Below are 27,916 nucleotides of genomic sequence, written 5' to 3'. Positions count from 1 at the left end.
GAAAGGGTTCAGAAAAGATTTACAAGGTTGTTGCCAGGGTTGGAGGATCTGAGCTACAAGGAGAGGCTGAACAGGCTGGGGTTGTTTTCCCTGGAGCGCAGAGTCTGAGGAGATGACCTTATAGAGGTTTACAAAATTATGTGGGGCATGGATGGGATAAATAGCCAAAGTATTTTCCCTGGGGTCGGGGATTCCAGAACTAGAGGGCATAGGTTTAGGGTGAGAGGGGAAAGATATAAAAGAGACCTAAGGGGCAACTTTTACACGCAGAGGGTGGTATGTGTTTGGAATGAGCTGCCGGCGGACGTGGTGGAGGCTGGTACAATTGCAACATTTAAGAGGCACCTGGATGGGTATATGAATAGGAAGGGTTTGGGGGATGTGGGCGGGGTGCTGGCAGGTGGGACAAGATTGGGTTGGGATATCTGGTCGGCATGGACGGGTTGGACCGAAAAGTTTGTTTCCATGCTGCACATCTCTATGACTCTACAACTCAGTGTGAGGTCAGTTCCTGCACAGGCTGAGGTTACCATGAAGGACTCTCATTCTCAATGTCCCCCTTCACTTGAGACGTGATGACCCTCCGGTTAGACAATCATCTGAGGGGGGAGCAGGGCTGTAGTGAGTTGGCTGGAGGAGGGGACCGAGATAGGGAGGGGGTGTAGGGGCTGGAGGAGGGGGACAGAGATACTGAGGGGGTGTATCTTTGTCACAATTATATCTGCCCCATATTCTGGAGATTCCCCTCCCTCGTGCTGAGTTTACAGCAGGGTTGTTGTGAGGAAGGACCGTCTGTCCCTTTCAGCACACTGCTCTCTCAGGATTCTAAACAACTGCTTGGAAAACTCTTCCAATGAGAGTGTGACTGTAAACCAGGGTGGAGATTTGAACCCCTTAATGGACTGTCAGAACTGTGACACAACATGACAATGAAAGATATCCAGCCAATGACATCTTTAAACGTCTTGCAGTTTTTTTTAACCTTTATTCTGAAAATGTGTCCACTCTTTAAGATCAACTCGAAGTAACTCAGGCCTGAGGCTGCCCAAACCAAATAGATAGGTGTGACTTTAAAAAACTTTCATTCGGTACTCAACCTATCATCTGACTGTCTATGTTTAATATCAACCGGTTCAGACACTCCTCTGGACCAGGTGGGACCTGGACTTGGGCCTTCTATCACTCCGACACAGAAGTTCTAAGTTCATCTGACTGTAAATGGAGGAAATTTATCAGCTTCACGAAGGCCTGGGAAAAATAATCATAGAGATGTACACCTGAAACCAATTTGCATCAAATTTAGTTTTCAAAAATAAGGGTGCCACTTAAAATCATATCTCATTCCTTTTTATATAAAGATTCTTTGCAGAATATCTCAGATTGACCCCGCCATGGTGTTTTGGTTCAGTTCTAACAAAGCCTTTTCTTTTTGCAGACAGTGTCGGTGTCTGTGTCAGTACTGACTCTCGGCTTCATAGCTCTCGATCGATGGTATGCAATTTGCCACCCCTTATTGTTTAAAAGCACAGCCAGCAGGGCAAGGAACAGCATCGTTGTAATTTGGATCATATCCTTGGTGATCATGATTCCTCAAGCTGTTGTCATGGAGCAGAGCAGTGTCATTCCTGAATTAGCCAACAAAACCCTCCTTTTTACAGTCTGTGATGAGCAGTGGGGAGGTGAGTGCAGCTTATAAAGTTGGACCGCGTTGTGCTACAGTACAATTATCTCGACTTCTGCTCATTCGGAAGGGAAACATATGTTTTAATAAGTCATTACCTCCTGTCCAAGTAACCCACACTAAAATGAGCGTCTTCTTTCATCCTCCTTGCTATCCTGTGGTTTAAAAAAAAGACCCAAACTTTGAGCAATATATAAAAATTACCTGCACTGAGTGATGAAAGGTTGCTTTATTTAGTTTGATTGAAAGATTTCACCACATGGCAACTGTTGTGGTCTTCCTATGTGGGTAGCACAAATCTTTGCTGTATTCCCGGAACGGGAGCTCAGACTGGGCAATGTGTCAGTACTTTGGGCTTCATCTTGTTCTGAAAGCATTCATATTCCAGGGACGGACATTAAGAACTGGGAGCAGGTGTAGGTCAGCCGCTCGAACCTGAACCACCATTTAATACTGTCATGGCTGATCTCCTCTCAGCTTCAACTCTACTTTCCTGTCCACTCTCCATAGCCCTTCAATCTATCACTCATTACAAATCTGTCTATCGCATCCACGCCCCAGCATTCACTGCACTCTGAGGTGGTGAATTCCACAGATTCACAACCCTTAGAAAGAAATATTTCTCCTCATCTCTGTTTTAAATCTACTGCCCCTTAGCCTAAAACCATGACCTCTTAGAGTCACAGAGTCGTAGAGATGTACAGCATGGAAACAGACCCTTCAGTCCAACTTGCCCATGCCGACCGGACATCCTTACCTAATCTAATCTCATTTGTCAGCACGTGGCCCATTTCACTCTAAACCCTTCCTATTCACATACCCATCCAGATGCCTTCTAAGTGATGTAATTGCAGCAGCGTCCAACACTACCTCTATTTCCCCACAGGAGGAAGTACTTTTTCTGCGTCTATTTTGTCTAACCCCTGTAGCATTTATATACCTCAATTAGATATTCTTTTATTCTTATAAACTCCAGAAAGACAAGTCTAAGCTGCTCAATCTTTCTTCATAAAACAAACCCCTCACCTCCGGAATCAATCCAGCGAACGTTCTCTGAACCCCCTCCAGTACAGCTACATCCCTCCTTAGCTAACGGGACCAAAACTGTATGCAATACTCGAGGAATAGTCTCAAGGAATGGCCTTGTACGGTTGCAGCAACACTCCCTTACTTTTATAATCTATTCCTTTAGCAATAAATGCCAAAATCTCATTTGCAGGGATGGCCATTTCTTGGGAGCATCCCTGTTCCATTACAACCCAGCTCTGGGCACTGTCAAGGGCATTTCTGAGCTACAATAGGAGTTCAGGCTGGCACATGCCTGCTAGAACCAGTATTTTTGGACCTAGCGAGGAGAGGCTGCTTGGCATGCGGAGGCTGGGCCCAAACAGTCTGATGATGGCCTTTGGGTGTGTCCCTTCCGCCAACACCTCCACACCCCACCGCCCCTCCCCCCAATACCCACACCCTACCCATACCCCCAAGTCATCCTAATACAGCTTTTCACTGGGCAGGGTATTTGGCGCATTTGCTGTGTATCTGTAACTATTGGGTGTCCACTCTGAGTATCCAAATAACCATCATCTGTGACAATGCCCCAGCAGATACAGAGAGCTGCTCCATCTCACCATAGATATTGAGGCATCATCAAACTTGCATTTGAAATAGAGTTTTACAAAGCTAAGAAGCATCTAATTCAAACATAGTACATTAGAACAGTTGTTATAAATCACTCGATTGCTGGAGGTTAAGTGCGGAAGTAAAATGGTACAATACATTCAGAAACTTACACTGAGAATAAATGTTAGAAATAATTCCTCTTATTCATAAATATTTTAAATGAGCAGTAAGTCAAGTTTACATTGACGACAATGAGAGATTGGCACTATTTCAAAGTGTGTTAAATAATTAAACATGGTCCCAAATGAACCATTTTCATTGAAAATTCACTTTTCAACTGAAGGAGAAATGCAGGAAAGGCGTTTATGAATCTTGCAAGCTGAGAAGAAAACTAATATATGTGTGTTTTCCAATGAGTAGCTTAATTTCATTATAGAGTCATACAGCATGGGAACATGGCTTAGAAAGAAGGGATGCTGAGAAATTCTTTCCGTCAGGTGGGGATACTAGGACTGGTGGACCCAGCCTTAGAATTAGAGGGGGTCCATTTAGAACAGAAATGAGAAGACATTTCTTCAACCAGAGAGTGGTGGGCCTGTGGAACTCACTGAGCACAGTGAGGCCAGATGTTAAATGTCTTCAGAGATTGATAAATTCTTAATCTTGCAAGGAATTAAGGGACAAGGAGAATGCGGGTAAGTGGCATTGAAATGCCCATCTGCCAAAATTGAATGGCGGAGTGGACTTGATGAGTCGAATGGCCTTCAATTCCTATTTTTTCTGGTCTTCCGATCTTAAACAGACCCTTCGGTTGAACTCATCTATACCAACCATGTTCCCAAACCAAACTAGTCCCACGTACCTGCATTTAGCCCACATCCCTCCATACCTATCCAAATGTCTTTTTTTTTGTAGATATTTTTATTGAAATTTAACATTTTTGCAAATTTACAAAAATAAACAAAACTCTCAAATACAAACATTGATGTACAATTAAATCATATATACAATAGTCATAATTTAACAAAGAAAAGAGAAAGAAAGAAAACAAAAAGAGAAAAAAAAAGAAACGAAAAAAGAAAGAAAAAAAACACTCAACTTTCTACTAATCTAACCTATAACTAACCAGAGTGTATACCTAAGTCTCTTACATGCTCGGAATGTATAAACATCAAATATAATAAAACCCGTATTCGCGCAGGATTCCTCTCCCAAGGGGCCCCGGAGCAGCCCGGTCTGAAATCTTCACTAAATAAAAGCCCTTGTTAGGATAGCCGAAATATCTGCATTTATATAATTCAAAAAGGGCTGCCATATTTTATAAAATAATTCAGTCTTTCGGTGCACCATATTTGTGAGGAAGTCAAGGGGGATATATTCCATAATTAATCTGTGCCAATTTGAAAGTCCAGGGGAGCCCTCAGCCACCCAGTTCACCAAAATATTTTTCCTTGCACAGAAAGAGAGAATAGAAAATAGTCTCTTCCCATGCATATCCAGAGATGAGAGGTTCGAAAAGCCCAAAAGGAGAGATACAGGGTCCACCCTAATTTCCGTTCCTAACATTTCTGTCAGGGTATTTGCCACTTTAGTCCAGTATCTGCGGATTTTCTGACAAGTCCACAGACGATGTGCAAGAGTACCCACCTCTATTTTGCATTTGGGACACATTGGAGATGCTCTTGCCTTAAATTTTGCCAGTCGAGCCGGAGCTATATGGGCCCTATGAAGTATCTTTAGTTGGATAGCCTGAGTTCTGTTACAGATAGCAATTCTTCTAGCATTTTCCCAAATGTCATTCCACATATCCTCAGAGATTTCTAGCCCCAAGTCCTGCTCCCATGTTTTAAGCAGGTCATCCATGTCTCCTGAGACTCCATCATGTAGCAAATGGTATATAGTACTAACGGAGGATGTCCCCGCTGGTCGTAAGACATTACGTTCTCTGTCTGATTTATAAAGACTATCTATTAATGTAGTCTTCCTCTGTATATAATCTCGAACTTGGAAGTATCGAAAGAGATCCCCATTAGGTATTCCGAATTTCAGACGCAGCTGCTCAAAGGACATCAGGATCCCATCTTTAAATAGGTCCCCTAAGCATGAGATGCCCCTGGATCTCCAGAGTTTAAAGGTGGCATCTGTAATCCCCGGTTGGAATCCCCATGCGCCTACTATTGGTGCATGGGGGGATGTTTTATGTGAGTTACCCTCATTTTGCCGCATTATATTCCAGGCCTTAATTGTGTTTAATATTATGGGATTTTTACAGTGGTCTGTAATGATTTTCCTCTTATGTGAAAATAAATGGTTAATAAGTGGGTATTTTACTTGGGAGGCTTCGATATCCAGCCAAATTGATTGTGGATCAGATGAAACCCAATCAGCTATGTAACTTAGTAGGGAGATTAACTGATATTTCCTAAAGTCTGGGAAGTCCAGTCCTCCCCTTGCCTGTGGAAGCTGTAGCTTCTTCAGCTTAATAAGGGGCCGTCTATGGTTCCAAATAAAGGAGCCCAACCAGCCATATAATTTACGTAGGGCTAGCCTTGGCAGCATCAGCGGGAGCATTCTCATAGGATATAAGAGACGGGGCAGAACATTCATTTTAATTAATGCTATTCTCCCTAGCCAGGAAGTCGGAAGGTCTCTCCATCGCTGGAGATCCTGCCTTATCCTTTCCATTAATTGTACAAAATTAGCCCTATACAGCTGATCAAATACTGGCGTGATAAAAATACCTAAATATAAGAAGCCCTCCAGGGACCAACGGAAGGGAAAAGGGGATCCGTCCATTAAGTGGGGTATCATAGCCAGACCACCCATTGGCATGGCTTCCGATTTTGAAAAATTAATTTTATAGCCTGAGAATGCACTAAATGTATTAATAACTTGAATTAGACGAGGCACTGACATTAAAGGATTACTGAGGAATAAGAGAACGTCATCTGCATAGAGGGTAATTTTGTGTTTACCTGTACCAATCCTCGGGGCCGTTATATTAGGATCAGTCCGGATGGCTTCTGCTAATGGTTCGATTATCAGTGTAAACAACAATGGTGAGAGAGGACATCCTTGACGGCAGCCCCTACCCACACTGAAGCCATCCGATCTTAACCCATTAGTAATAACAGCTGCGTTGGGGTCATTATACAATGTTGAGACCCATTTGGTAAACACCTGTCCAACGCCAAACCTTTCCAATGTGTAAAATAAATATGACCATTCAACCCTATCAAATGCCTTTTCCGCATCCAATGAAATTACTACTCCTGGTATCTTTCCCTGATGACAGGCTTGGATCATATTCAAGACCCTTCTGATATTATTGGATGATCTGCGGCCCTTAATAAATCCCGTCTGGTCCTCCTTTATAATATATGGCAGTACCCTTTCTAGTCTTAGTGCTAACATTTTTGAGAGAATTTTAAAGTCTATATTTAGTAAGGATATTGGTCTGTAAGATGCACAATCTTCTGGGTCTTTTCCTTTTTTGAGGATAAGAGAAATATTTGCTTCTTTCAGCGTGGGTGGGAGACAGACCTGACTATGCGCAAAATTATACATATCCATAAGTGGGTCAACCAATATTCCTATAAATTCTTTATAGAATTCAGCTTGAAAACCATCCGGGCCCGGTGCTTTTCCGCTCTGAAGTTGCCTAATTGCCTCAAGTATTTCTTGGACTGTTAAAGGGGTATTTAGGGCCGACACCTGTTCCGGAGTCAGGCCCGGGAAGGTCAAATTTTTTTAAAAATGACTGCATCCTCCTAATCCTATCTTCACAATCCTGCGATCTATATAGTTCAGAATAAAATTCTTTAAAGGTCGCATTGATCTTTTTATGATCATGAGTCAGGGTACCTGTACTTTCCTTGATGGTCGGAATAGTTTGAGGGGCTTTCTTTTTCTTTGCAAGAAATGCTAAGTATCTACCCGGTTTGTCGCCATATTCATATAATCTTTGTTTCGCAAATAATATTTCCCTTTTAGCCATTTGAGTAAGCGCGGTGTTTAAAGCTGTCCTAAGAGCTGTAATCCTCTGCAATTTTGTGATAGAAGGTCTATCAGCGTATGCTGTTTCGGCTGCTTTTAGGCGAGCTTCGAGCAGACGCTGTTGCTCTCCCTTCATTTTCCTCTGGGTCGCTGAATAGGAGATGATCAAACCTCGTGCATAAGCTTTGATGGTCTCCCACATCATTGACGGATTGCTAGCCGTACCAGTATTAATTTCTAAAAAAGTTTTAAGTTCTTGGGAGAAGTACTTTAAAAATTTGCTATCTTTTATCAGGAAGGGGTCCATACGCCAATGCCGAGCGGATGTCCCATTGTTCTTTACCTTAGTTTCCATGTATACAGCGGCATGGTCAGAGATTGCTATAGTACCTATTTTACAGGTTGCTATAGAATTTAGAAAATTCGATGGGGCAAAAAACATATCAATTCTTGTGTGACATTTATGTGGATTAGAGTAGAAAGAAAAATCTCTACCCTGTGGATGGAGACATCTCCATACATCTACCAATCCTAATTCTTTATTCAGGTCCGCCAGTTGTCTAGATCTGGGAGATACTCCAGCGGCACTCTTGGGAATCCTGTCTATTTCCGGATCCATAATACAATTAAAGTCTCCCCCTATAATTGTATGACGGGCACCAAAGGCCATCAGTTTTGAAAAAGCTTCCGTTATGAATTTAAAGGGGTGTGCCGGGGGGCAGTACACATTTAAGATCCCATATTCCTCTCCATTTATGAGGGCTTTAATCAAAATATATCGTCCAGATTCGTCTTTTATCTGATTTAGAATTTTCAAAGGGAAGTTCTTCCGGACAAGGATAACGACTCCCCTGCTTTTTGAATTAAAAGAGGAAAAAAAGGCCTGATCAAATCCGCCCTGTCGTAATTTTAAGTGTTCTTTATCCGACAGGTGTGTCTCCTGTAGGAGAGCTATATCAACTCTCTCCTTCTTAAGATTTGATAATATTTTCTTCCTTTTAACTGGCGAATTACTCCCCCTGACATTCCAGGTGCACCACTTAACCGACTGTTCAGCCATAATCATCTGGACAGATCCGAGACCCCTCGGGAGGGGAAACCCTATCTAGAACATCCCGAGCATGGAGCATACAAGATTTACAAAAGTAAAGACTCTCTGATATACTCAAAACAATATAACAAAAAACTCTTTCTAAGTATAAAAGATATAAAACATTCCGAATTGGAGATTTTCTCCCTTGTTCCCAGGGAGCGTCACTTCCTCTCCCACAGTCCATCTTACCCTCTTCCAACCAGTGCCCCACCCTTGACCCAGGTGTTCCTCAATAAAATGAGGAGAATTCAAATATAATATAAAGCTAGAGTTAACAGTGAACACCCCACCCCCACCCACACCTAAATATATTTGGGAATATTAATACCATATATAACTATAAGATTACAATCTCAACATGTAATACTTAAATATAATACCACAAAATAACAGGGGAAAGAAAAACAACCCCGCTCCTAAAAACAGAAGTAAAATAGAATAAGGTAACCACCTCTCCCCATCAACATTAACCAAACGCCCCAACATTATATATATATATAATACACACATACACACAGGGGGAAAGATAAGAAAAGATGAAGGGATGTAAACCAAAATAATGGGAAAGGCAGACCAGCGTCCACAATCTCTTACAGTTTATTTAAGAGAGTCCAAGAATTCCTTAGCCTTCTCCGGTGATCCGAAGTTATATATGGATCCTTCGTGGCTAAGGCATAGCGTCGCTGGATTTTACCGCTAATGGAGTCAGGTGTTACTAGGGGACATAGCTTTAAATTAAGGGGTGGTAGGTATAGGACAGATGTTAGGGGTAGATTCTTCACACAGCGGGTTGTGAGTTCATGGAATGCCCTGCCCGTATCAGTGGTGAACTCTCCTTCTTTATGGTCATTTAAGTGGGCACTGGATAGGCATTTGGAAGTTATTGGGCTAGTATAGGTTAGGTAGGATTCGGTCGGCGCAACATCGAGGGCCGAAGGGCCTGTACTGCGCTGTATCCTTCTATGTTCTATGTTCTATGTTCTATATCGTAAGGAGTACTGAATATTTAAGTCCCTTAAACGCTTCTTCGCCTCATCGAATGCCTTTCTCTTTCGGACCAAAGCTGGGGAGAAGTCCTGGAACAGCATGATCCTGGATCCTTTGTGGGTCATAGCTTGGGGATCTTTTCCCAGATTTCTTGAGGCTTCCAGGAGCATCTGCCTCTCCCTATATCTCTGCAGCTGGAACAGAACTGGGCGTGGGCGCTGGGTTGAGCCAGGCCCACGTACTGTGACCCGGTAGGCCCATTCTACCCTTACCTGGCCTGATCCATTATGCAGATTTAACAGTTGTGGCAGCCAATGCTCTAAGAATGCTGTCAGCTGACCTCCCTCTTCCTGCTCGGGCAGGCCCAACAACCGAATTTTTTTCTACGACATCGATTTTCGAGGTCATCAATGTGGTTTTCTAGGTTCTGGACTCGATTCTCGAGAAAACGGACGTGGTCGGCTGCCGATTTTATCGCAGTCTCTGAAGCTGCGGCCTTCGACTCCACCTCTCTGACTCGGCACTCCAATTCCTGAATGTCTCTGCCCTGCTTCTGCAGCTCGGCTGATAGTGCTTCTCTGCTCTGCCGATACTCATCGATAAAAGCATCAATCTTCGCCTCCCACCTGGCAAACATCTCCTCAAAGCTCATCTTCATTGGTAAATCTCCTGAAGTAGCTGAAGACACATTTGTTGCAGCTGAAGAGGGAGAGGGTGGGGGAGGGGTCCCTGCTTTCTTAGAGCCGCCTGTTCCCTTCCCTTTACTCATTTTCCAGCTAGTATTAGACTATTTAAATGTACTAATAGGTAACTATTTAAGGTTAACAACTATTATAAATGGTTTAGTGAGTGTGGTGGGGGTGGATAGCCCACTTTGCCCAAGTTTTGGGTAGAGCACTGTGGACTCAGTCTTGCTGGGTCGCCGCCATCTTGGATCCCCCCCAAATGTCTTTTAAACATTGGTATTTCATTGCACACATGAACCACTCTCTGTGCCAAAATGTTGCCCCTCATGTTCTTCTCAAATCTTTCGTCTCTCACCTTAAAATTATCACCCCTAGTTTTGAACCGCGCCCCCCCCCCCCTTAGGGAAAAGTCAAAAAGTGTGGTGCTGGAAAAGCACAGCAGGTCCGGAAGCATCCGAGGAGCAGGAGAGTCGATGTTTCAAATGTTCCTGATGCAGGGCTTATGCACGAAACATCGACTCTCCTGCTCCTCGGATGCTGCCTGACCGGCTGTGCTTTTCCAGCACTACACTTTTCCACTGTGACTCTTGCACATCTGCGGTCCTCACTTTCATCTTGTGGAAAAGACTCTTACTATTCACCTTGTCTATGCTCTTAATGATTTTATAAACCTCTGTAAGGTCAAAGAATGTTAATGATGGGAATTGAAACACTTTCTCAGTGTCACTGTCCAAAAGTTGCTGATCAGGATTGGCAGAAGCACCTGAATATTGAAAGCCCCTGAACTCTGGACTCTGCCCCAACTGCACAACTTCATCTCAATGTCCGAAGAGCACCTCATACTGCACCAGTGTAACGTTTTCCATTCTCCTCACAAACCACCATTTCAATTGTGATTATTAATTAGTGCTTTTATTCGCATGAAACAAAAAAAAACTGAATAGAGAACGCCTTCAGGAGAATAAAGTTCCGAATTCAGCATTACTGATTCCTCAAAGGATTAGCATTGTATTAAGGCATGCTTTAGCAGGCTTAGACTTTAGATCAGTCCGCTATGAAAGTACTGTCAGAGCAGTCTTGTCAAACAATGTAATGTTTTAATCTAATATATGTTGAAGGACAAGTATTTTATAAATGAAATGGTAGTAGAATATATCATCATTCATCAACTCATCGTACCCTCTTCAAGGTACATGTTATAGTGAAGTATCGTACTTTATCATAATTCCACACCAATTCCATGCAGTGTTTTCTCTCACAGTCAGTACCTCAGCAATGCTCCTGCTAATCATTTTCTCCTGCTACATGACACTTTGAGATCCATATGTGGCAGGAGCTACCAGAAACAGAACCTATATGGCAATTGTTGAACCCAGGGCTTCCCAACAGCTCCCATAACCACATTCATTCAGCTTAGAAGGGTCATTCTATGTCAGGATATTTTTAAGATTAATACTCATGATATCAGCACAGCAACATCACATGAGCCCTAAGATTTGGGGTGGCACGGTGGCTCAGTGGTTAGCACTGCTGCCTCACAGTAGCAGGGACCTGGGTTCGATTCCAGCCTTGGGTGTCTGTGTAGAGTTTGCACATTCTCCCTGTGTCTGTGTGGGCTTCTGCTGGGTGCTCTGGTTTTCTCCCATGGTCCAAAGCTGTGCAGGATCGATGGATTGGCCATGCTAAATTGCCCTGTAGTGTCCAGGGATGTGCAGACTAGGTGGATTAGTCATGGGAAGAACAGAGCTACAGGGATAAGGTAGGGGGGGATGGGCCTGCCTGGGATGCTGTTCAGATGGTTGGTGTGAATTCAAAGGGCTAAATGGCCTGCTTCCACACTGTAGGGATTCTATGATTCATACAAACATCTCAGGCTCCATCTTATCTCAAATCACTTGATGCATGATAACCTACCGGAAGCAGGCTACTCTGATGTAACATAATAACTTACTGTTAGCCCAGACACCAATGTACCTGAAAATGAAACGCATATCCAGAAAAGGTGGTTGCAATAAATGTCTGTTGGATTCTTCAAACTCACATTAGACACACCTGGTTTCTTATCTCTCGGTAGACAAAATAAATATTGCCACATTGGATAAAATGTTCTGTCGGAAACCAAGTGCAGGTCCTTGATTGCTTGTCTGCTGATATCAGAAAGAGGCCATTCAGCCCATCATTCAGCTGGTTCTCCAGATGCGCCATTCACTTTGTGCTCCTTGCTATATGTATTCGTGGTCAGATAGTAATGCAATTACCTCTTGAATGCCTTAATTCAACCTGGCTCCGTTTAGCAGTCGGGCAGGATTCCAGTTCCTAACCTGAACAGGGAAAATAATTTTGTTATTGAGATCTTTCATGAAAAGTCAAGGCATGTAGTGCAGTGTAGGTTCAGGACACCATCAAGGCTGAAAAGAGTAGTGAAGATCATATCCATTAAGAAGTTTAGGTTTATGTGAAGCCTCTGTAGACTGAAAGAGGAAGCAACAACTGATGGAAGTAAAGAGTTCCTTTTGGGCAATACTAACTAACTCTAAATCCTGTATCTTTATTTCCCTTTTCCAGATGATGTCTACCCTAAGGTTTACCATGTTTGCTTTTGTGTAGTGACCTACGTGGCTCCCCTATCTTTGATGTTTCTGGCATACTTTCAAATATTTAGAAAGCTTTGGTGTAAACAGGTAAGTGCATGAGCAGCCTTTGGAAAGGCAAAAACTTAACATCTACAAATAAAAGAATACATAACTTCCTTTGTACTGTAATGAAAACTGGTGTAAACTGTGAAAAAGTACAATGATGCGTACATTTCATAAAAATACTGAATAAGAAAACTATGTTTGTATAAAAGATGTTAAGTCTTGATCACTGATTCTGTTATGTTTATTTGATAAAATGCATTGATGTCAAAAATCTTTTTAAAAACAGCCATTTACTCAAGTGAATAAATCAGGTTAGTAACATACCAAAGGTTTTTGTAAGAGTCACAACCTTTATTTTATACGTTGCTTTTTACCAACAGCAAAACATTTCCAAGCATTTCACAACAGTATTGCCAATAAAAATGCGTGGCTATCCATAGAAAGAGATATTAAAAACAGTGTCTAAAAGTTTGATCAAAAACTTGTGCCTCTATGACACGTCCACCTTTACCTTCAACTCAACCCGTGTCCATCACCTCTAGGCTCAACAATCACAAGTTCTGCTCAACTTCCTCCAGCCCGAAAAAACCCTCAAACGTCCCATTCCTGTGGCTCTGGCCATTTGGGAAGACAAGAAAATCTTTACAGAGGGAATTGGAGATGATAGGGCTGAGGTAGCTGAGGGTATATGTGCCAATTGTAGAAGGGGGTCATTAGGACTTGATGCTGGTTAGGAAATGAGTAGAAAGTACTTGGATGAATCAGAGTTTGGACAGAAGGGGGACAGGGGAGCACTGGAATTTGAGTATTCAGAGTAACTTGCAGCAATACCAGTAGAGTTATCAGTCACATTTGGAATTAACAAGTAAAATGCAAATGATTTGTTTCCTAATGGGAAAAAGGCTACATGGAGATGGATAGTAAAGACATAAATGAGTTGTATTAGGGAATAAAAAGTAAAAGCCACTCCCCCAGTGTCTGTAAATGGACTACTTTCCGTTATTAATGTGAGGAAAAGCAGTGAAGTGTCTTCCTACAAACACCATCCAATAGTTGACTTTATAAAGTGTATTCCTGATGAAGGGCTTATGCCTGTAACATCGAGTCTCCTGCTCCTCGGATATTGCCTGACCTGCTGAATTTTTCCAGCACCACACTCTCGATTCTGATTCTCCAGCAGCAGCAGCAGTCCTCACTTTCTCCTCCTTTATAAAAGAGATATTTAAATGCCTGATTACATGGAATATTCTTGTGTTCAATGATGATGTAAACTATTACGTGCATATATTCTTTTTGAGAATCCAACTTTAATAAAAATTGTCAAAAGAAAACATATTAAAATTGATCAAATCATTGATTTTGTTATTCCTGGTTGTTACCCAAAAGCTCACATTTTTAAAAATCCCCATTTCTCTCTGATGCTGTACTTTGATTTGCATTTTCTTTTCTTACCCTTGCATAAAGTGCTAATTGCTGCTGTGGGGTGGTGCCTGCTTTGGCATTTCTCTGGTTCCTGTGGACACCATAGAGTTGTACAGCACAGAAACAAACCCTTCGGTCCAACCAGTCCCTGCCAACCATAATCCCAAATTTAATTAGTCCCACCTGCCTGTGCTTGGCCCATATCTCTGCAAACATTTCTTATTCATGTACATCATTTTATAAACCTCAATAAGGTCATCCCTCAACCTCCTATGCTCCATTGTAAAAAAGACCCAGCTTATCCAGTCTCTCCTTTATAACTCAAACCCTCGGTTCCCGACAACATCCTGATAAATCTCTTCTGAATCCTCTCCAGCTTAATAATATCTTCTCTATAAAAGGGAGACTAGAACTGGACACAGTATTCCAGAAGATGCCTCACCAAGGTCCTGTACAATATCAACATTATGTCCCAGCTCCCATACTTGAAGGACTGGGCATCAAAGGCAAACATGTTAAACTCCTTCTTAAACAACCTGTCTATATGTGGTGCAAACTTCAAAGAATTATGTACCTAAATCCCAGGACTCGCAAGGCCCTACTTTTAATTGTAGAAGTCCTGCCCTTGATGGTTTTACCAAAATGCTATTATTTTCATTTATTCAAATTAAATTCTATCTGCCACTCCTCAGCCCATTGATCAATTTTGATCAAGATCTCTTTATAATCTTAGATAACCTTCTTTACTGTCCACTGTTCCACCAATTTTGGTGTCATTTGAAAACTTACTAACTGTGCCTTTTTTATTCTCATCTAAATCATTTATATAAATCCTATCAAGCGTACCGTTATGTAACATTCAGGATGCCAGCATTCCCAAAAATTCAGCACAGCCAAAGTTCAGTTTTGGGATCCATGTGGCATTGGGATTCTGGGATTGTCCAAGATTTTCCGAGAATGAAAGATTAATCCCTTCATCCTGTGGGCAACCTTGGAGGAAGGTCAGAGGGGTTTTAAAACAAAATTTATTTTTTTTAATTGTGGTCTTTGTTTATTATGGAGAGTCAATGGCCTAGAGGTACTGTCACTAGACTGTTCAATCAGTGACCCAGTCAATGTTCTTGGCACCCGGGTTTGAATCCCACTACAGAAGATGGTGTAATATTTGTTTCCATCAGGCAGGGTTACTAGGACTCGCGGGCACAGCCTTAGAATTAGAGGAGACATTTCTTCAGCCAGAGAGTGGTGGGCCTGTGGAATTCATTGCACAGGGTGCAGTGGAGGCCGGGACGTTAAGTGTCTTCAAGGCAGAGATTGATAAATTCTTAATCTCGCAAGGAATTAAGGGATACAGAGAGAGTGGCGTTGAAATGCCCGTCAGCCATAATCGAATGGCGGAGTGAACTCGATGGGCCAAATGGCCTTACTTCCAATCCTATTTCTTATGGTCTTATGGTCTAGAACTGGACACAGTATTCCAGAAGATGCCTCACCAAGGTCCTGTACAATATCAACATAATGTCCCAGCTCCCATACTTGAAGGACTGGGCATCAAAGGCAAATTCAATTTTTTTTTTAAATCTGGAAATAAGGGTCTAATGATGACCATGAATCCATTGTCAACTGTTAGAATAACACCCACCAGGTTCCCTTTAAGGAAGGAGACTGCCATCCTTACCCAGTCTGGCCTACACACTCCACACCCAAGCAATGTCATTAATTCTCAACTACCTCTGGGTAATTAGGGTGGGCAATAAATGCTGGTCTGGCCAGCTACGCCCTCATCCCATGAGTGAGTAAAACAATGGTTGGAAATAGGGGAAGAAGAATGTTGTGAAACTTGAAAGAGTTCAGAAAAGATTTACAAGGATGTTGCCAGGATTGGAAGGTTTGAGCTATAGGAAGAGGCTAATAGACTGGGCCTATTTTCCCAGACCATTGAAAGCTGAGGGGTGACCTTATAGATGTTTATAAATCATGAGGGGCTTGGATAGAGTCAAGGTCTTTTCCCCAGGATGGGGAGTCCAAAACGAGAGAGCATAAGTTTAGGGTGAGAGGGGAAAGATTTTAAAGGGATGTAAGGGGAAATGCTTCACACAGAGGGTGGTGCCTATATGGAATGAGCTGTCAGGGGAGGTGGAGGCTGGTACAACTGCAACACTTAAAGGCATCTGGATGGGTATATGAATAGGAAGTGTTCAGAAGGATATGAGCCATATGCTGGCGAATGGGACTAGATTGAAATAGGATGTCTGGTCAGCATGGATGAGTTGGACCGAAGGGACTGTTTCTGTGCTGTTCAGCTCTATGACACTATGGAAGGTCATGTGATTAAATCTCCAGAAATTCATCCAATCCAAGTTGGTACCCGTTTGATGCACATGGCTGAGTGCTACGACTTGTAATCTTTTAAAACAATCACGCTCAGAAATGTCGTCTTATATTGTTTCCTCAGATCCCGGGAACATCATCAGTTCCACTTACGTGTAAGTGGAAGCCCCGCTCAGCACTTTGTTCAACTCACTCACAAGATGGCCCATCACAGAGGACATTCGCTGCTGAGATAAAGCAGATGAGAGGACGGAGAAAGACCGCTCGCATGCTAATGGTGATGCTGCTAGTATTTGCATTGTGCTACCTCCCCATCAGTATCCTCAATATTTTGAAGAGGTGAGTCAAGCATTATTCACCTGTGTTCTGTCACACACCGGAGGAGGAACATTGTGGTAGACTCCTTATGGTCTACGTATGTCCAAGCTGTAAGTGAGTTTTGTGGATCCTCCATTGATTGAAGAGTCTGCTCCGAAATCAGCACAAACTCCACAGGGCCAGTGGTCACATGGAGGCCTGGGAATGGAGAGCCCACAAAATTGGAGAATTGGATCATATTGGAAAAAGTAGCAAATGGGTGGTTAACCAATATATAAAAATCAATGTGTTTAAATGCATTTGCTTTTCAGGGTCTTTGGAATGTTTGAACACTCTGACAGGGATACTATCTACGCCTGGTTCACTTTCTCTCACTGGCTTGTTTATGCAAACAGTGCTGCCAACCCCATCATCTACAACTTTTTAAGTGGTGAGTTTTTATAGCCTGGGTTTTTAAGAGATCAAGGAAGAGCATTATTGTTCCAAGAACGTAATACTAATTTTCAATGATATATCTACAGCTCTTGGTACTGATACCAGCAAAAAGATTACAATCTTACAAAGAAGAAAGATTAAAGCAGACAATTTTAACTGAATACCTTCAATATTAATTTTTGACAATGGTAATTTTCCTTATTTGTCAATTCACTACCACCAGTTTTCCTCACACAGCAAGATAAAGTTGCCATTGTCGTAACATTGCCATTAAAGAGACAGAGAAGACTGTCAGGTGTTTAACCTGAGGGCCACCATACCTCAGGTGAGGGGAGAGGTTGAGAAGGAGAATCCTTCATGTTAGTGTCAGCCAATGTAGGAATTGAAATCACGTTGTTGGCACCCACTCTGCATTGCAAAACAGCCAACTGAACTAACCAATCTGGCTAAGACAGTTGGTTGAAACAGAGTCAACAACAAGAAAGCAAATTGGCACCATAATCTTCCACCATATTGTATTGAAGATAGTTATAAGGAGTTATGTTTGTGATTTCATTTGTAATCACATTTCTAAAGGATGGGAAAATATTTAGTGTCCAGAGCGAATGGGGGTACCCAACAGTGATGGATCCAACCAGTAAGTCAGCACACAGCAATGGAACAGAAGTTTGTTCTTGGGCTATGCTGAGCTGCTAACCTCCACCATGCTGCCACAGGGAAGATTTAAGCAAAGGAAGGTTTGTTCCCTGCCCACCATGAAACACAAAAGGGGTTGGTTCCAACGTGAAGATATGCCTTCCAACTTGGTCATGGCTTCCATGTGACCTGGAGAAAATATTAGGAAGTGAGACAGAGCAGCAGCAAAAATAAGAGGTTAGAACTGGTACCATAACTTCAGTGCAATGGATAAATCATTTTACACTGAGAGTGGAGAAATTCATTCAGTCAGATGGTAGTGAATCTTTTAAATTCTCTAGTCCAGAAGGATGTGGTGCTCAGTCATTGAATGTATTCAAGACTGTGATTGACAGCCTTTTGGACACCAAGAGATTTAAATGAGGTGAAGATCAAGGAAGGAAGAGCTTGGATTGATGTCAAAGATCTGCTGTGATCCTGTTGAATGATAGGGCATCTTATATCATGTTAATAAGACCATAAGACCTTAAGTGATAAGAGCAGAAATAGACCATTCAGCCCATCAACCCCACCATTCAATGAGATCATGGCTGATCTGATATTTCTCAACTCTACTTTCCTGCCCTTTCCCCATAATCCTTGATGCCCTTAACTGATTAAAAGTCTGCCTCTCCCAGCCTTTAACAGACTTAATGGCCCTGTCTCAACAGCCCTCTGTGGGAAATTATTCCTCAGATTCGCTACCCTCTCAAAGAAGAAACCCACCCTCATCGCTGTCTCAAATTTGGAGCCTCATCTCTGAGATTATTCCCTCTAGTCCTACGCTTTCACACATGGGAAGCAACCTTTCTGCATCTACCCTGTGAAGTCCTCTATTGTATGTTTTAATAATGTTACCACTCATTCTTCTAAGCTCCAGTAAGTGCAATACATTCCAACCTGCACGACCTCTCCTCATAAGACCTTCCATTCCTGGTATCCCTAATGAACCTTCTCTGGACTGCCTCCAGTGCTAGTATATCTTTCCTTGGATAAAGGCATCAAACTGTTCACAGAATTCCAGCTGTGATCTAACTCGTATCTTGGATAGTTTTAGCTAAACCTCCCTACTTCTATACTCCACCTCTTTGAAATAAAAGCCAATAATTCACTTCTCTTCACTATTACGATGTGATTCATGGTTGAGGACTCCCGAATCCCTCTGAATTGTAGCTTTCTGCAGCCCTTCTCCATTGAAATAATACTCAGTTCCTCCGTTCTTCCTGTGATAGTATTTAACCTCACATTTCCCCACAGTGTGCTTGATCTGCCATGTTTTTGACCATTCACATAACCTGTCTATATCCTTCTGCAGACTCTGTGCCATCCTCACCTCTTGTCTTCCCATTTATTTTTGTGTCATCTGCAAACTTCCTAATCCAAGTCAGTAATACATGTTCTTATCAAAGCAGATCTCCAAAACAGAAACAATTATATGAATTGTATCTGAGCTGGAAAGAGGGAATGTAGCTCTTGGGGGCATACCTGAGTGGGACCTCTGATCACAGTTTCATGTTATTTTACAGTGGCATAAAGGAAAACATTCAATAACGCCCAGGAACAGTAAATAGGACATTTGGCAATAGCATTACTTCCCAAGATAAGGCTTTACAATTGTTGCCCATTTCTGTGTGCAGTTAAATAAGAATACTGTTTAAAAATGAAATTTTCTATACAAAATTCCAACATATTTCTAAGCTCATAACAAAGATTCAGAAATCATCACTGCGTTTCTGAGCTTCGGTGCTTAAACAAGACTGCATCCAGATTTCGACCATTCGTGGTCAGGTGGAGTGAGTGAGTACAGGAAGAGATGTTTTGAACACAGTCAACACGAGAAATGGGCTATCTCAGGGAAACAACAGAACACCTATTTTCACAACAAATAGTTTTGAATTCTAAATATTTTATTCAAACGTAGCTACATTACACAGAATAGCTGAGGGTTACAAGAAGACTCTTCCCTGGAATCTCACTCAAATCTAACAAGAATTTTCATTTTGTGTCAGTGTCATTGTCACTGAAAAGGCACAGCTTTTCAGTGAGAGGGTGTCAGCTGTGGCTAAGTTGGTTGCTCTCGCACCTCTGAATAAGAAGGTTGTGGTTTCAAGTGCAGTCCAGAGATGTGAACACTAAAATGTTGACTGAAACCCTGGCAGTGCTGCACAATTTGACAAAAAAGTGCCATTTTTTTGGCTGAGATGTTAAAGCAAGGTGCCCCTCACTGATTCAAAGAAATGTAAAACATCTTGTGCACTGTTTTGAAGAGGAAGGGAGTTATCCCTGGAGTCCTGCTAATATTTATCCCTGAATTAGCATCACTAAATAAACAGGTTACTGCAGGTTCTTGCTGTTGCTGCATTACTATTTGTGGGAGTTTGCTATGCACAAATTTCTTCACTTTTCTAACAGCAAATATACTCCAAAAGAATTTATTGACTGTGAAGTGTTTTGGGGTGTTCTGAGTTGTGAAGGATGATATATAAATGCAAAATGTTTTTAAAAATAATGCTACACAATTTCATTGAAGTATTTTCTTCTGTTAATCAAATTATCAAGAATTTAGTCAATTTTATTTTAGAATCAATCTTGTCATTAGATTTTGTAACCAATTTAGAACCAGTATACATAAGCAAACTGAGCAGACTTTAACCAATGCACCTTGATATTATCAGCACCAATATTTTGTACTAGTGCTACTCACCACAAAATGCTCTCTCGCAATTCAAAAATCTGGAGGACAACATGTAATTGTGCTGCTGAATCTTATTTACTGATGAAGAAGACATAGTGTGAAAATCATTTAACCCCAATAGGCTGAGTTACATTAGTAGCAGTATCCGTCACCTTCAAACATCACCAACAGAAGTGAAACAAAGGAAGGATCAAATGAGTTAATGGTAAGTGAAAATGTTCAAACCCTACAGTACGCTCTGAGAGAAACCTTAGCCAGATGAACTGTTTCTCGTTTTAGGAAAGTTTCGCCAAGAATTTAAGGCTGCATTTTCCTGCTGTTTCGCTGGAGTTCATTCGCATAAGAACTTCAAAGACCAAGCAAGTTCAAGAAGCCGAAAATGAAGACTAACCAGGTCAGCACTGCACACACATTTTCTGAGCATTTTGTCATTGATCACCCAATTCCAGTCACCTCTAACCCCACGGTACATCTAAATAGAAGATCATAGGAGATTGATCATATAGAACTTACTCTACCTGATCACCAGTCAGTATCAATAGAAAGTGTGGATGGAAATTTCCCCTCCTTGATGTGGTGTGGCAATGATGAGAAAAGTGGGATAAAAATTATCTCAACATCGAGAAACTTTGTTGTGGTTTTGTCCTCCAGCCTAAAATGGTGAATTCAGAATCTCGCCATTGAACAGTGATTTTTCAAAATTAATTCATGGGGTATGGGCATCGCTGGCTGGGTCAGCATTGATTGATTGCCCCTAGTCCCCCTTTAAGAAGGTAGTGGTAAGCTGCCCTTCTGAATCACTGCAATCCACTTGGTGTAGGTAAACCCCCACAATACCATTAGGGAGGGAATTCCAGAATTTTGACCAGCGACAGTGAAGGAACGGCAATGTATTTTCAAATCAGGCTGGTGAGTGGCTTGGAGGGGAACTTGCAGGGGGTGGTGTTCCCATGGATCTGCAGCCCTTTTCCTTCTAAATGGAAGTAGTCATGGGTTTGGAAGGTGCTGTCTAAAGAACCTTGGTGAATATATGCAGTGCACCTTACAGATGGCATACGCTGTGCATTTGCACTTCATTTAAGCCTAAGCCACCTGATGTATACACCACTTCCAATGCTCCTCTCTATCCCCAAGGAACCAGACGACACACATTCCCATCTTGTAAATCAGAGCAGTCACCTGGCAGCTGCTGTTTATCGAGTCCATGTCCTTACATTTATCCCAATGATGGGGTACCACCATCTAAGAGAGCTAGTGCCCATTAAAGACAGAGATGAGGAGGAATTTCTTCTCTCAGACAATAGCGAATCTGGAACTCCTTACCACAGAGAACTTTCGAGGCAGGTTCATGAAGTGTACTCAGGGCTGAGATTGACAGGTTTTTTATTCAGTCAGGGAATTGGGGACTATGGGGAAAAGGCAGGAAGGTGATGTTGAGGATTATCAGATCAGCCAAGATCTCATAGAATGGTGGAGCCGATTCGGTGGGCTGGGTTGAATGGCCGACATCTGCTCCTGCGGCATATTATTCTATTCCAGCCCAGGTGGCTGGCTGTGGTCAGTCAGGCAGTTGTTCTGTAAGAATCTGAAGGCCTGTGTCCTTGCTATCTGGAGATTAGGGTATAGTCAGTCCTATAGGTTAACTGTAAACAGCCTGGGAATTATAGGTACAGCTCCTCAGAGAACTGTGGAGGCATGAGTCTGAATGAGACAAAGGGAGGGATTGAGTGTGATGGAAATGGATGGAAGAGGAATCAGTAGGGATGCGGGAGCAGGAGAGGTGTTGGGGTGTCTGCAATGAGTGGGAAGCACAGAGGGCAGGAAGTGTTAGTGGTTTAGGAGGGTGAAGTGGGTGAGAAAGGTTGAGTCAACATAATGAATACAACAGTGAGAGGCATATGCAGTGACAGATGTAGACAGTGTGGTGATCCTGCGAGTGTGAGATAGCAGAGAGAAGGTGATAGGATTTATCCTTGTAGAGAGCAGACATTTGTTATAATTGACCTTCTTCCTACACTACTGCACACATTTTTTTCACCTGGGACTTTGCACAGAGGAGATTTGGCTTGATGCGATGGTGTGGTTTCCTGTGACTGTCCCCTTTGCACCATTCTGTCCCTCCAAGTCCATATCTGTGAACCAGAGAATGAGCTTTCCTCTGGGCTATGAGCTCAGTGGTAATGATTGAGTCTCAGTGTGAGGGGTTGGTTGCTGCCTTCTTCATCTGAAACAGTGTCTTTCAAATATGAGCCTGAAGTTCCGGGCTTTCGCCTCTCTGACTGCGTGATTCTCCTGAGGCAGAAGCCTAAGGACTTGATTCAATAATTCATTAAGTGAAGAGAGGAATGTTGTATGAGAAAAGTCGCTCTGGGATATGATGGACTGGACCTTGGGAATCTCACTTGACAACACGTTTGAACTGAAAACGGGAAAATTCCGCTCAGTAGCTTTTCAGCTGTGAAATTACCAAGATTAAAGGTTAATAAAGGTTAACGTTCTGCAGACCTGAAATCACAGAATAAAACTTAAGCGACAATGATTTCAACTTGCTGAGTATTAATTGTTCCAGGTGTTGTACAATGCATTTAGTAAGGAGTATAAGTAACAGTTTTTGATGATATGGTCAGTAAATGAGCACCTTGTAAAAGCTACATGACCTAATCTGTCTCAAAGTATGAATAGAATCAGGAAAAAGCCTGGATGTTTTCTGAAGAATTGTATGTGTCGATCACACCAAATGATCACTGGTCAAACAGACCTTTATCTGTGTCTTTGTTCAATTCAGATTTGTAAGCACACAAATTGTTTCTGGATGATATACATATCGGGATTAAGAATGATGTCTTTGGAAGTCCTCCATCATGTAGGATTGATTTTCAATGAGGAGTAGACAGATGGAGGATGATAGAAATCTGAGTTTGCCACTTGTTGACATCATGTCACAGTGAACAGGACAGATTAGGCCATGTTTAGAGGCAAGAAAATTGCAGATGCTGAAATCCAAAGTCAACAGGCAGGAGGCTGGAGGACCACAGCAAGCCAGGCAGCATCAGGAGGTGGAGAAGTCGACATTTTAGATATAACCCTTCTTCAGGAATCATGGCTCTGGTTGGCTTTGGCAGGTATTCACCAGTAACAGCAAAGTTTTCCAAAGTCTCTGTTGAGAGATCATTGGAGGTTATTGTGGGCTCAAGCAGCAGTGACCAAGTCCTCATGTCAGGATGGTGCAACATTCCACTGCTCTGGCCCTTAGTCATTTGAAAGTGGTGGACTCACGAGGGGTGCATCCAGGGCATTGCATAGCTCTTTCCACTAGCCCTCTATGTGCTCCTCCATCCTCTGGGAAGAGGCACCTGCTGAAGCTTCTCCTCACCACTCACTCCAATGTCAGTGTATCTTCTTCCTACTTCCACTCCCTTGTCTGATCGACCAGGCTCCCTTTGCCAATCTCTGCTGCCCAAGCGATGCCAGCAGTTTGATGCCCCTTTCAGGACTCCAGCCTTTCCTCACTGAAAAATACAAACCTATCAGCACCAGCAATGGCAACTCTGTAGTGCCACTTATTCAAGCAGCCAAGCTCCTGAACTGAACTGGATTGACCGGTGTATCCAGAGGCAATCAAGGCTGTGAACACAACAGCTGCCCCCTGACCTGTCAAAGACACAGTACGCTCCTCAAGCCTGCCAACTGAATGTTTGAAACTGCCCCCCAGGGCTAGCTAAATGAACACGTCAACATATGAGTTAGGAATAGGAGTATGTCATTTGACCCTTCAAGCCTGCTGTGCCATTTAATAAGATCATGGCTGGTCTGGTTATAACCGTATTCCCACCTACTCAATAACCTTTCAGTATCTTGCTTACCAATAATCCATCTACCTCTGCCTTTAAAATATTCAGACTCTGCTTCCACTGCTTTTTGAGGAAGAGTTCCAAAGACCTGTGACCTGCAGTGAGATTAAAGCTCACCTCATCTCTGTCTTAAATAGGAAATGTCTTATTTTTGAGAAAGAACCTTGGGTTCTACATTCTCCCACATCGTCTCTACTTACACCTTCCGGATGAGTTCAATGTGCAAGATGGATTCCAGAATATACACCCTTCACACCCTCTTCGTGAAAGTCACATGTTCTGGAGGGAATGGAATCCAAAGCTGGGAAATCTTTTTCAAATCCTGCCAGCACCCTTCCTGTTCCTACCACCATTTGAAAATGCAACCTCATTATGCCCACCCTGGCCTGCAAACATAATCAGCACATTCCAAACGACATCACTGCTTGAACAAACTATGATCACAAAGGTCCAGATTTTGCAGACAACAGGGGAACCAATGGCCCTCACCTTTTATTGCATTTATATGTAGTCGCAGAGTTTCTTTGGGTTTCTTTACTATGACATGCAGTTAATACTGTGCAAAAACAGCACCACTGCCTCTATAGATCTGCAAGTGTGTGAACAAGGCAAGCAATAGATGTGTCTTCTTAACCTACCAGATTCTGAGCCACACAGTGGCTTACATCTGGATAGTCGATTCAATGTCAAATCATGTACACAAAGGGAAGTAATAGAGGGGAAGACAAATTGGATTGAGAGAAAGAAAAAGAAATGTTAAAAATTGAAAAGATACTTACATCTGTTTAATTTTTCAAAGCCTCCAATAATGATTAAAATGTGAATGAATGAGAATCCATACTTGTAAAATTTAATTTTTATTCATTAAGATGTGGTTTACCAGTAAGTTAGAACTATTAACATTGTTACAATGCACTTGGACTTGTACAGAAAAACCTTAATGCTTCTTGGCATGTTAAGTGGTTAGCTATCATATTAATATATGTACACACACGCACATATTTACCTCATTAGATGTAATCACAGTGGAACATTCAGTGATCCTGTAGAGCCTGTTAAAAAATACATTTTTTTTCTTTTCAATGCTGTTACACATTTGTACACAGGCAACCACAATGAACTTGGTGTACTGTATTTAGCCATTCCAATATCATATTTTACTGCAGAATTGAAATAAACCAGCTTTCATTTCCAAATGCTACAAGGAGGCAAAATTAAAGTCATGATCTTCTAAGACATAGCAAATTTCTGCATTTGTTTTAAACATTTCTTATCTCTGCTAAAATAGTAGCTTTGTAAAGTTTTTAACCTCTGATAATCTCCCATTGGATGGTTGATCTAAAATCACTTCTTGTGCTGTTAAATTAGTTATAAACTTCTTCAATAATGGCTTTTCAGACACGCCAGTCCAGGAGTATTATGAATACAAAATTCAATTTTAAAAACGTAGCCTTTATAGAGTGTAATTTATTAGAAAATCAATTGAGGTTAATTATTACATAGAGTAAATCCAATTTTTAAAGTAATGAGTATGCATTCACATTAACATAAGTGCCCTGATTGCTACAATAAGGTGATTGGCAACAAGTTATTAATTACTGTGGGAGTAAGAATATCCAATTTTGCAGGTAAATTTTAAAGCATATGAGGCAATGATTGACTTTGTACATCCACTTTCATTATATTCATAACTCTGGGCATTGTTGTGGACTTGTAATAAATAAAATTTACAGTGCATGTAAATATGCATGATTTTCTATGAATCACTGATCTGTAATTAATGCTCAGAGAACTAATAAATGACACAATTTAAAGGTTTTCGGATTAGCATTTTTAAATTTTTTTCTCCCATGATTCTTTTATCTTTTTTATCTATCAAGTGCTAGTTGGGAGAAAAGCAATTTTAATGAAGGACCTGGATGTAGAGAAAGTGATTACAATCAATATGAATTTCATAAAGGACAAGCCCTGATAAAGTTTTTTGAGAAGGAGCAAGACATAGTGGATGAGGAGAATGTGGACTTTCAGTAAACCTTCGATAGTGTTATGAAGTTGAAGGCATGTACTGTACCTTCAAAAGAGAATAAATGTTGTTCTGAAGCATCTATCTAGATGGCAGTTCCAGAGTGGAGTGGAAATTCGAAAGCATGTAACATTTGGCTGTGAAATGGTACCTGAGTTTTGGCTGACAAGAATTCGAATTTAACTGATCAATTTAAATTATGCCCCAGGATACTTAAAACCCAATTGAGTTTGAATTTATTGTTTTGCCAACTTTGAACCAATGAGATGATCTGATGTGGAGGATATAAAAATGCACACATTTTGAAAATTTCAGAGAGAGCAACTGCCATTGAGATAGATCCAAGAAATTAGAAAACACTCTCTAACAGAGGTACCTTTTCATATGAAACATACAGTAAAATGAAATAAGATGACCCAGGGAGATTTTCAGCCAAAAGAAGACAGACACTGAAGACATCAGCAGTGTGGTTTTGAAATTAAGTTGATGTAATTTTAATAAGTGTCTTATTGGAACAGCATATTGTTAGAGTTGGAGACAGGTACAGTTAAGAGAAAGGGGGGGCTTAGAGTTGTGAATAGTTGTTGTTTAATGTTCACTTTTAGAGTTAAAAAATACATTGATGTTATTTTCTTTAGTGGAATTTGGGAGTTCTCTGTCACTCATATTTTAACAGATTACGAGACGATGTGAGCTTTTCTGGGTGTTTGTTTCATTTAACAAAGGGGTTCACCGCTGTGTCATGACAATAGTAATCACACAGGAACTATTGGAGAAGATCAAGGTGTGTGAAGCATAGGAGAAAGCAACCGAATTGGTTCATAGCATTATTAAAATGGAGTAATTAATTAGTATCTTTTCAGGGTGTTTCCATGATTATAGTAGTGCTCTATTCAGGGATTGTTTCAGTTCATTTTTACATTGCCCTTGGCAACATTAGCTAAAATAGTATAGCAGATTTGTTTCTATTCATAGCACTATCTCACCATCGTCTCTCTCAAACCCCTGTGGCCAAGTAGCCATCAATTAAACAACTAAGCCCAACATAAGATTGACCAAACGGTTTCTGCAAAGCCTGATGGAATACAAATAGGCTAAGGTTACCACAGGTCAAAGGCCAAACCAGAACCAGCCTAGATCCATCTGGCATATTGAACCAAATTGCTCAAAACTCATGATGAAGTACTTAGTCAGAATAGGAGACATTATCTTTGTGTATTCCCCAATTTCAGCCAGACCATGGATTAATCATATCTTGGAAAGGAGGTGGGTACACCTAGGATGACCTGGCCTAAATTCATTGGGTACTGTGACCCCTGCCCTGTGATCCTATTGGCTAAAGTCAGATAATATTCCAGAAGGACTGAGAAAGGCAGGAGAGAGGGGTAAGAAGAGATGCCTGGTGGCCAGTGAAGACTCCCCTCCGTACCAAGACAACCCTGGACACCCCTGTCGATAAGCTCA

The 27,916-nt window shown here is 41.6% G+C and overlaps 1 protein-coding gene across 1 annotated transcript in view; it reads left to right on the top strand.

The window, feature by feature from the left end:
* Positions 1 to 21,205, top strand: part of LOC132830033 (orexin receptor type 2-like) — a 42,138-nt gene extending 20,933 nt beyond the window's left edge. Inside the window, exons 4-8 of the mRNA XM_060847495.1 lie at positions 1,436 to 1,679; positions 12,629 to 12,744; positions 16,580 to 16,794; positions 17,085 to 17,203; positions 20,858 to 21,205. Of these exons, the coding sequence (XP_060703478.1) occupies positions 1,436 to 1,679; positions 12,629 to 12,744; positions 16,580 to 16,794; positions 17,085 to 17,203; positions 20,858 to 20,961 (798 nt within the window). The 3' untranslated portion in view covers positions 20,962 to 21,205. The remainder of the gene's footprint in view (positions 1 to 1,435; positions 1,680 to 12,628; positions 12,745 to 16,579; positions 16,795 to 17,084; positions 17,204 to 20,857) is intronic.
* Positions 21,206 to 27,916: the final 6,711 nt, after the last annotated feature.

The sequence above is a fragment of the Hemiscyllium ocellatum genome, chromosome 30, assembly GCF_020745735.1.
Source record: "Hemiscyllium ocellatum isolate sHemOce1 chromosome 30, sHemOce1.pat.X.cur, whole genome shotgun sequence".
Lineage (NCBI taxonomy): Eukaryota > Metazoa > Chordata > Chondrichthyes > Orectolobiformes > Hemiscylliidae > Hemiscyllium > Hemiscyllium ocellatum.
This window is presented reverse-complemented; position numbering and strand designations above follow the sequence as displayed.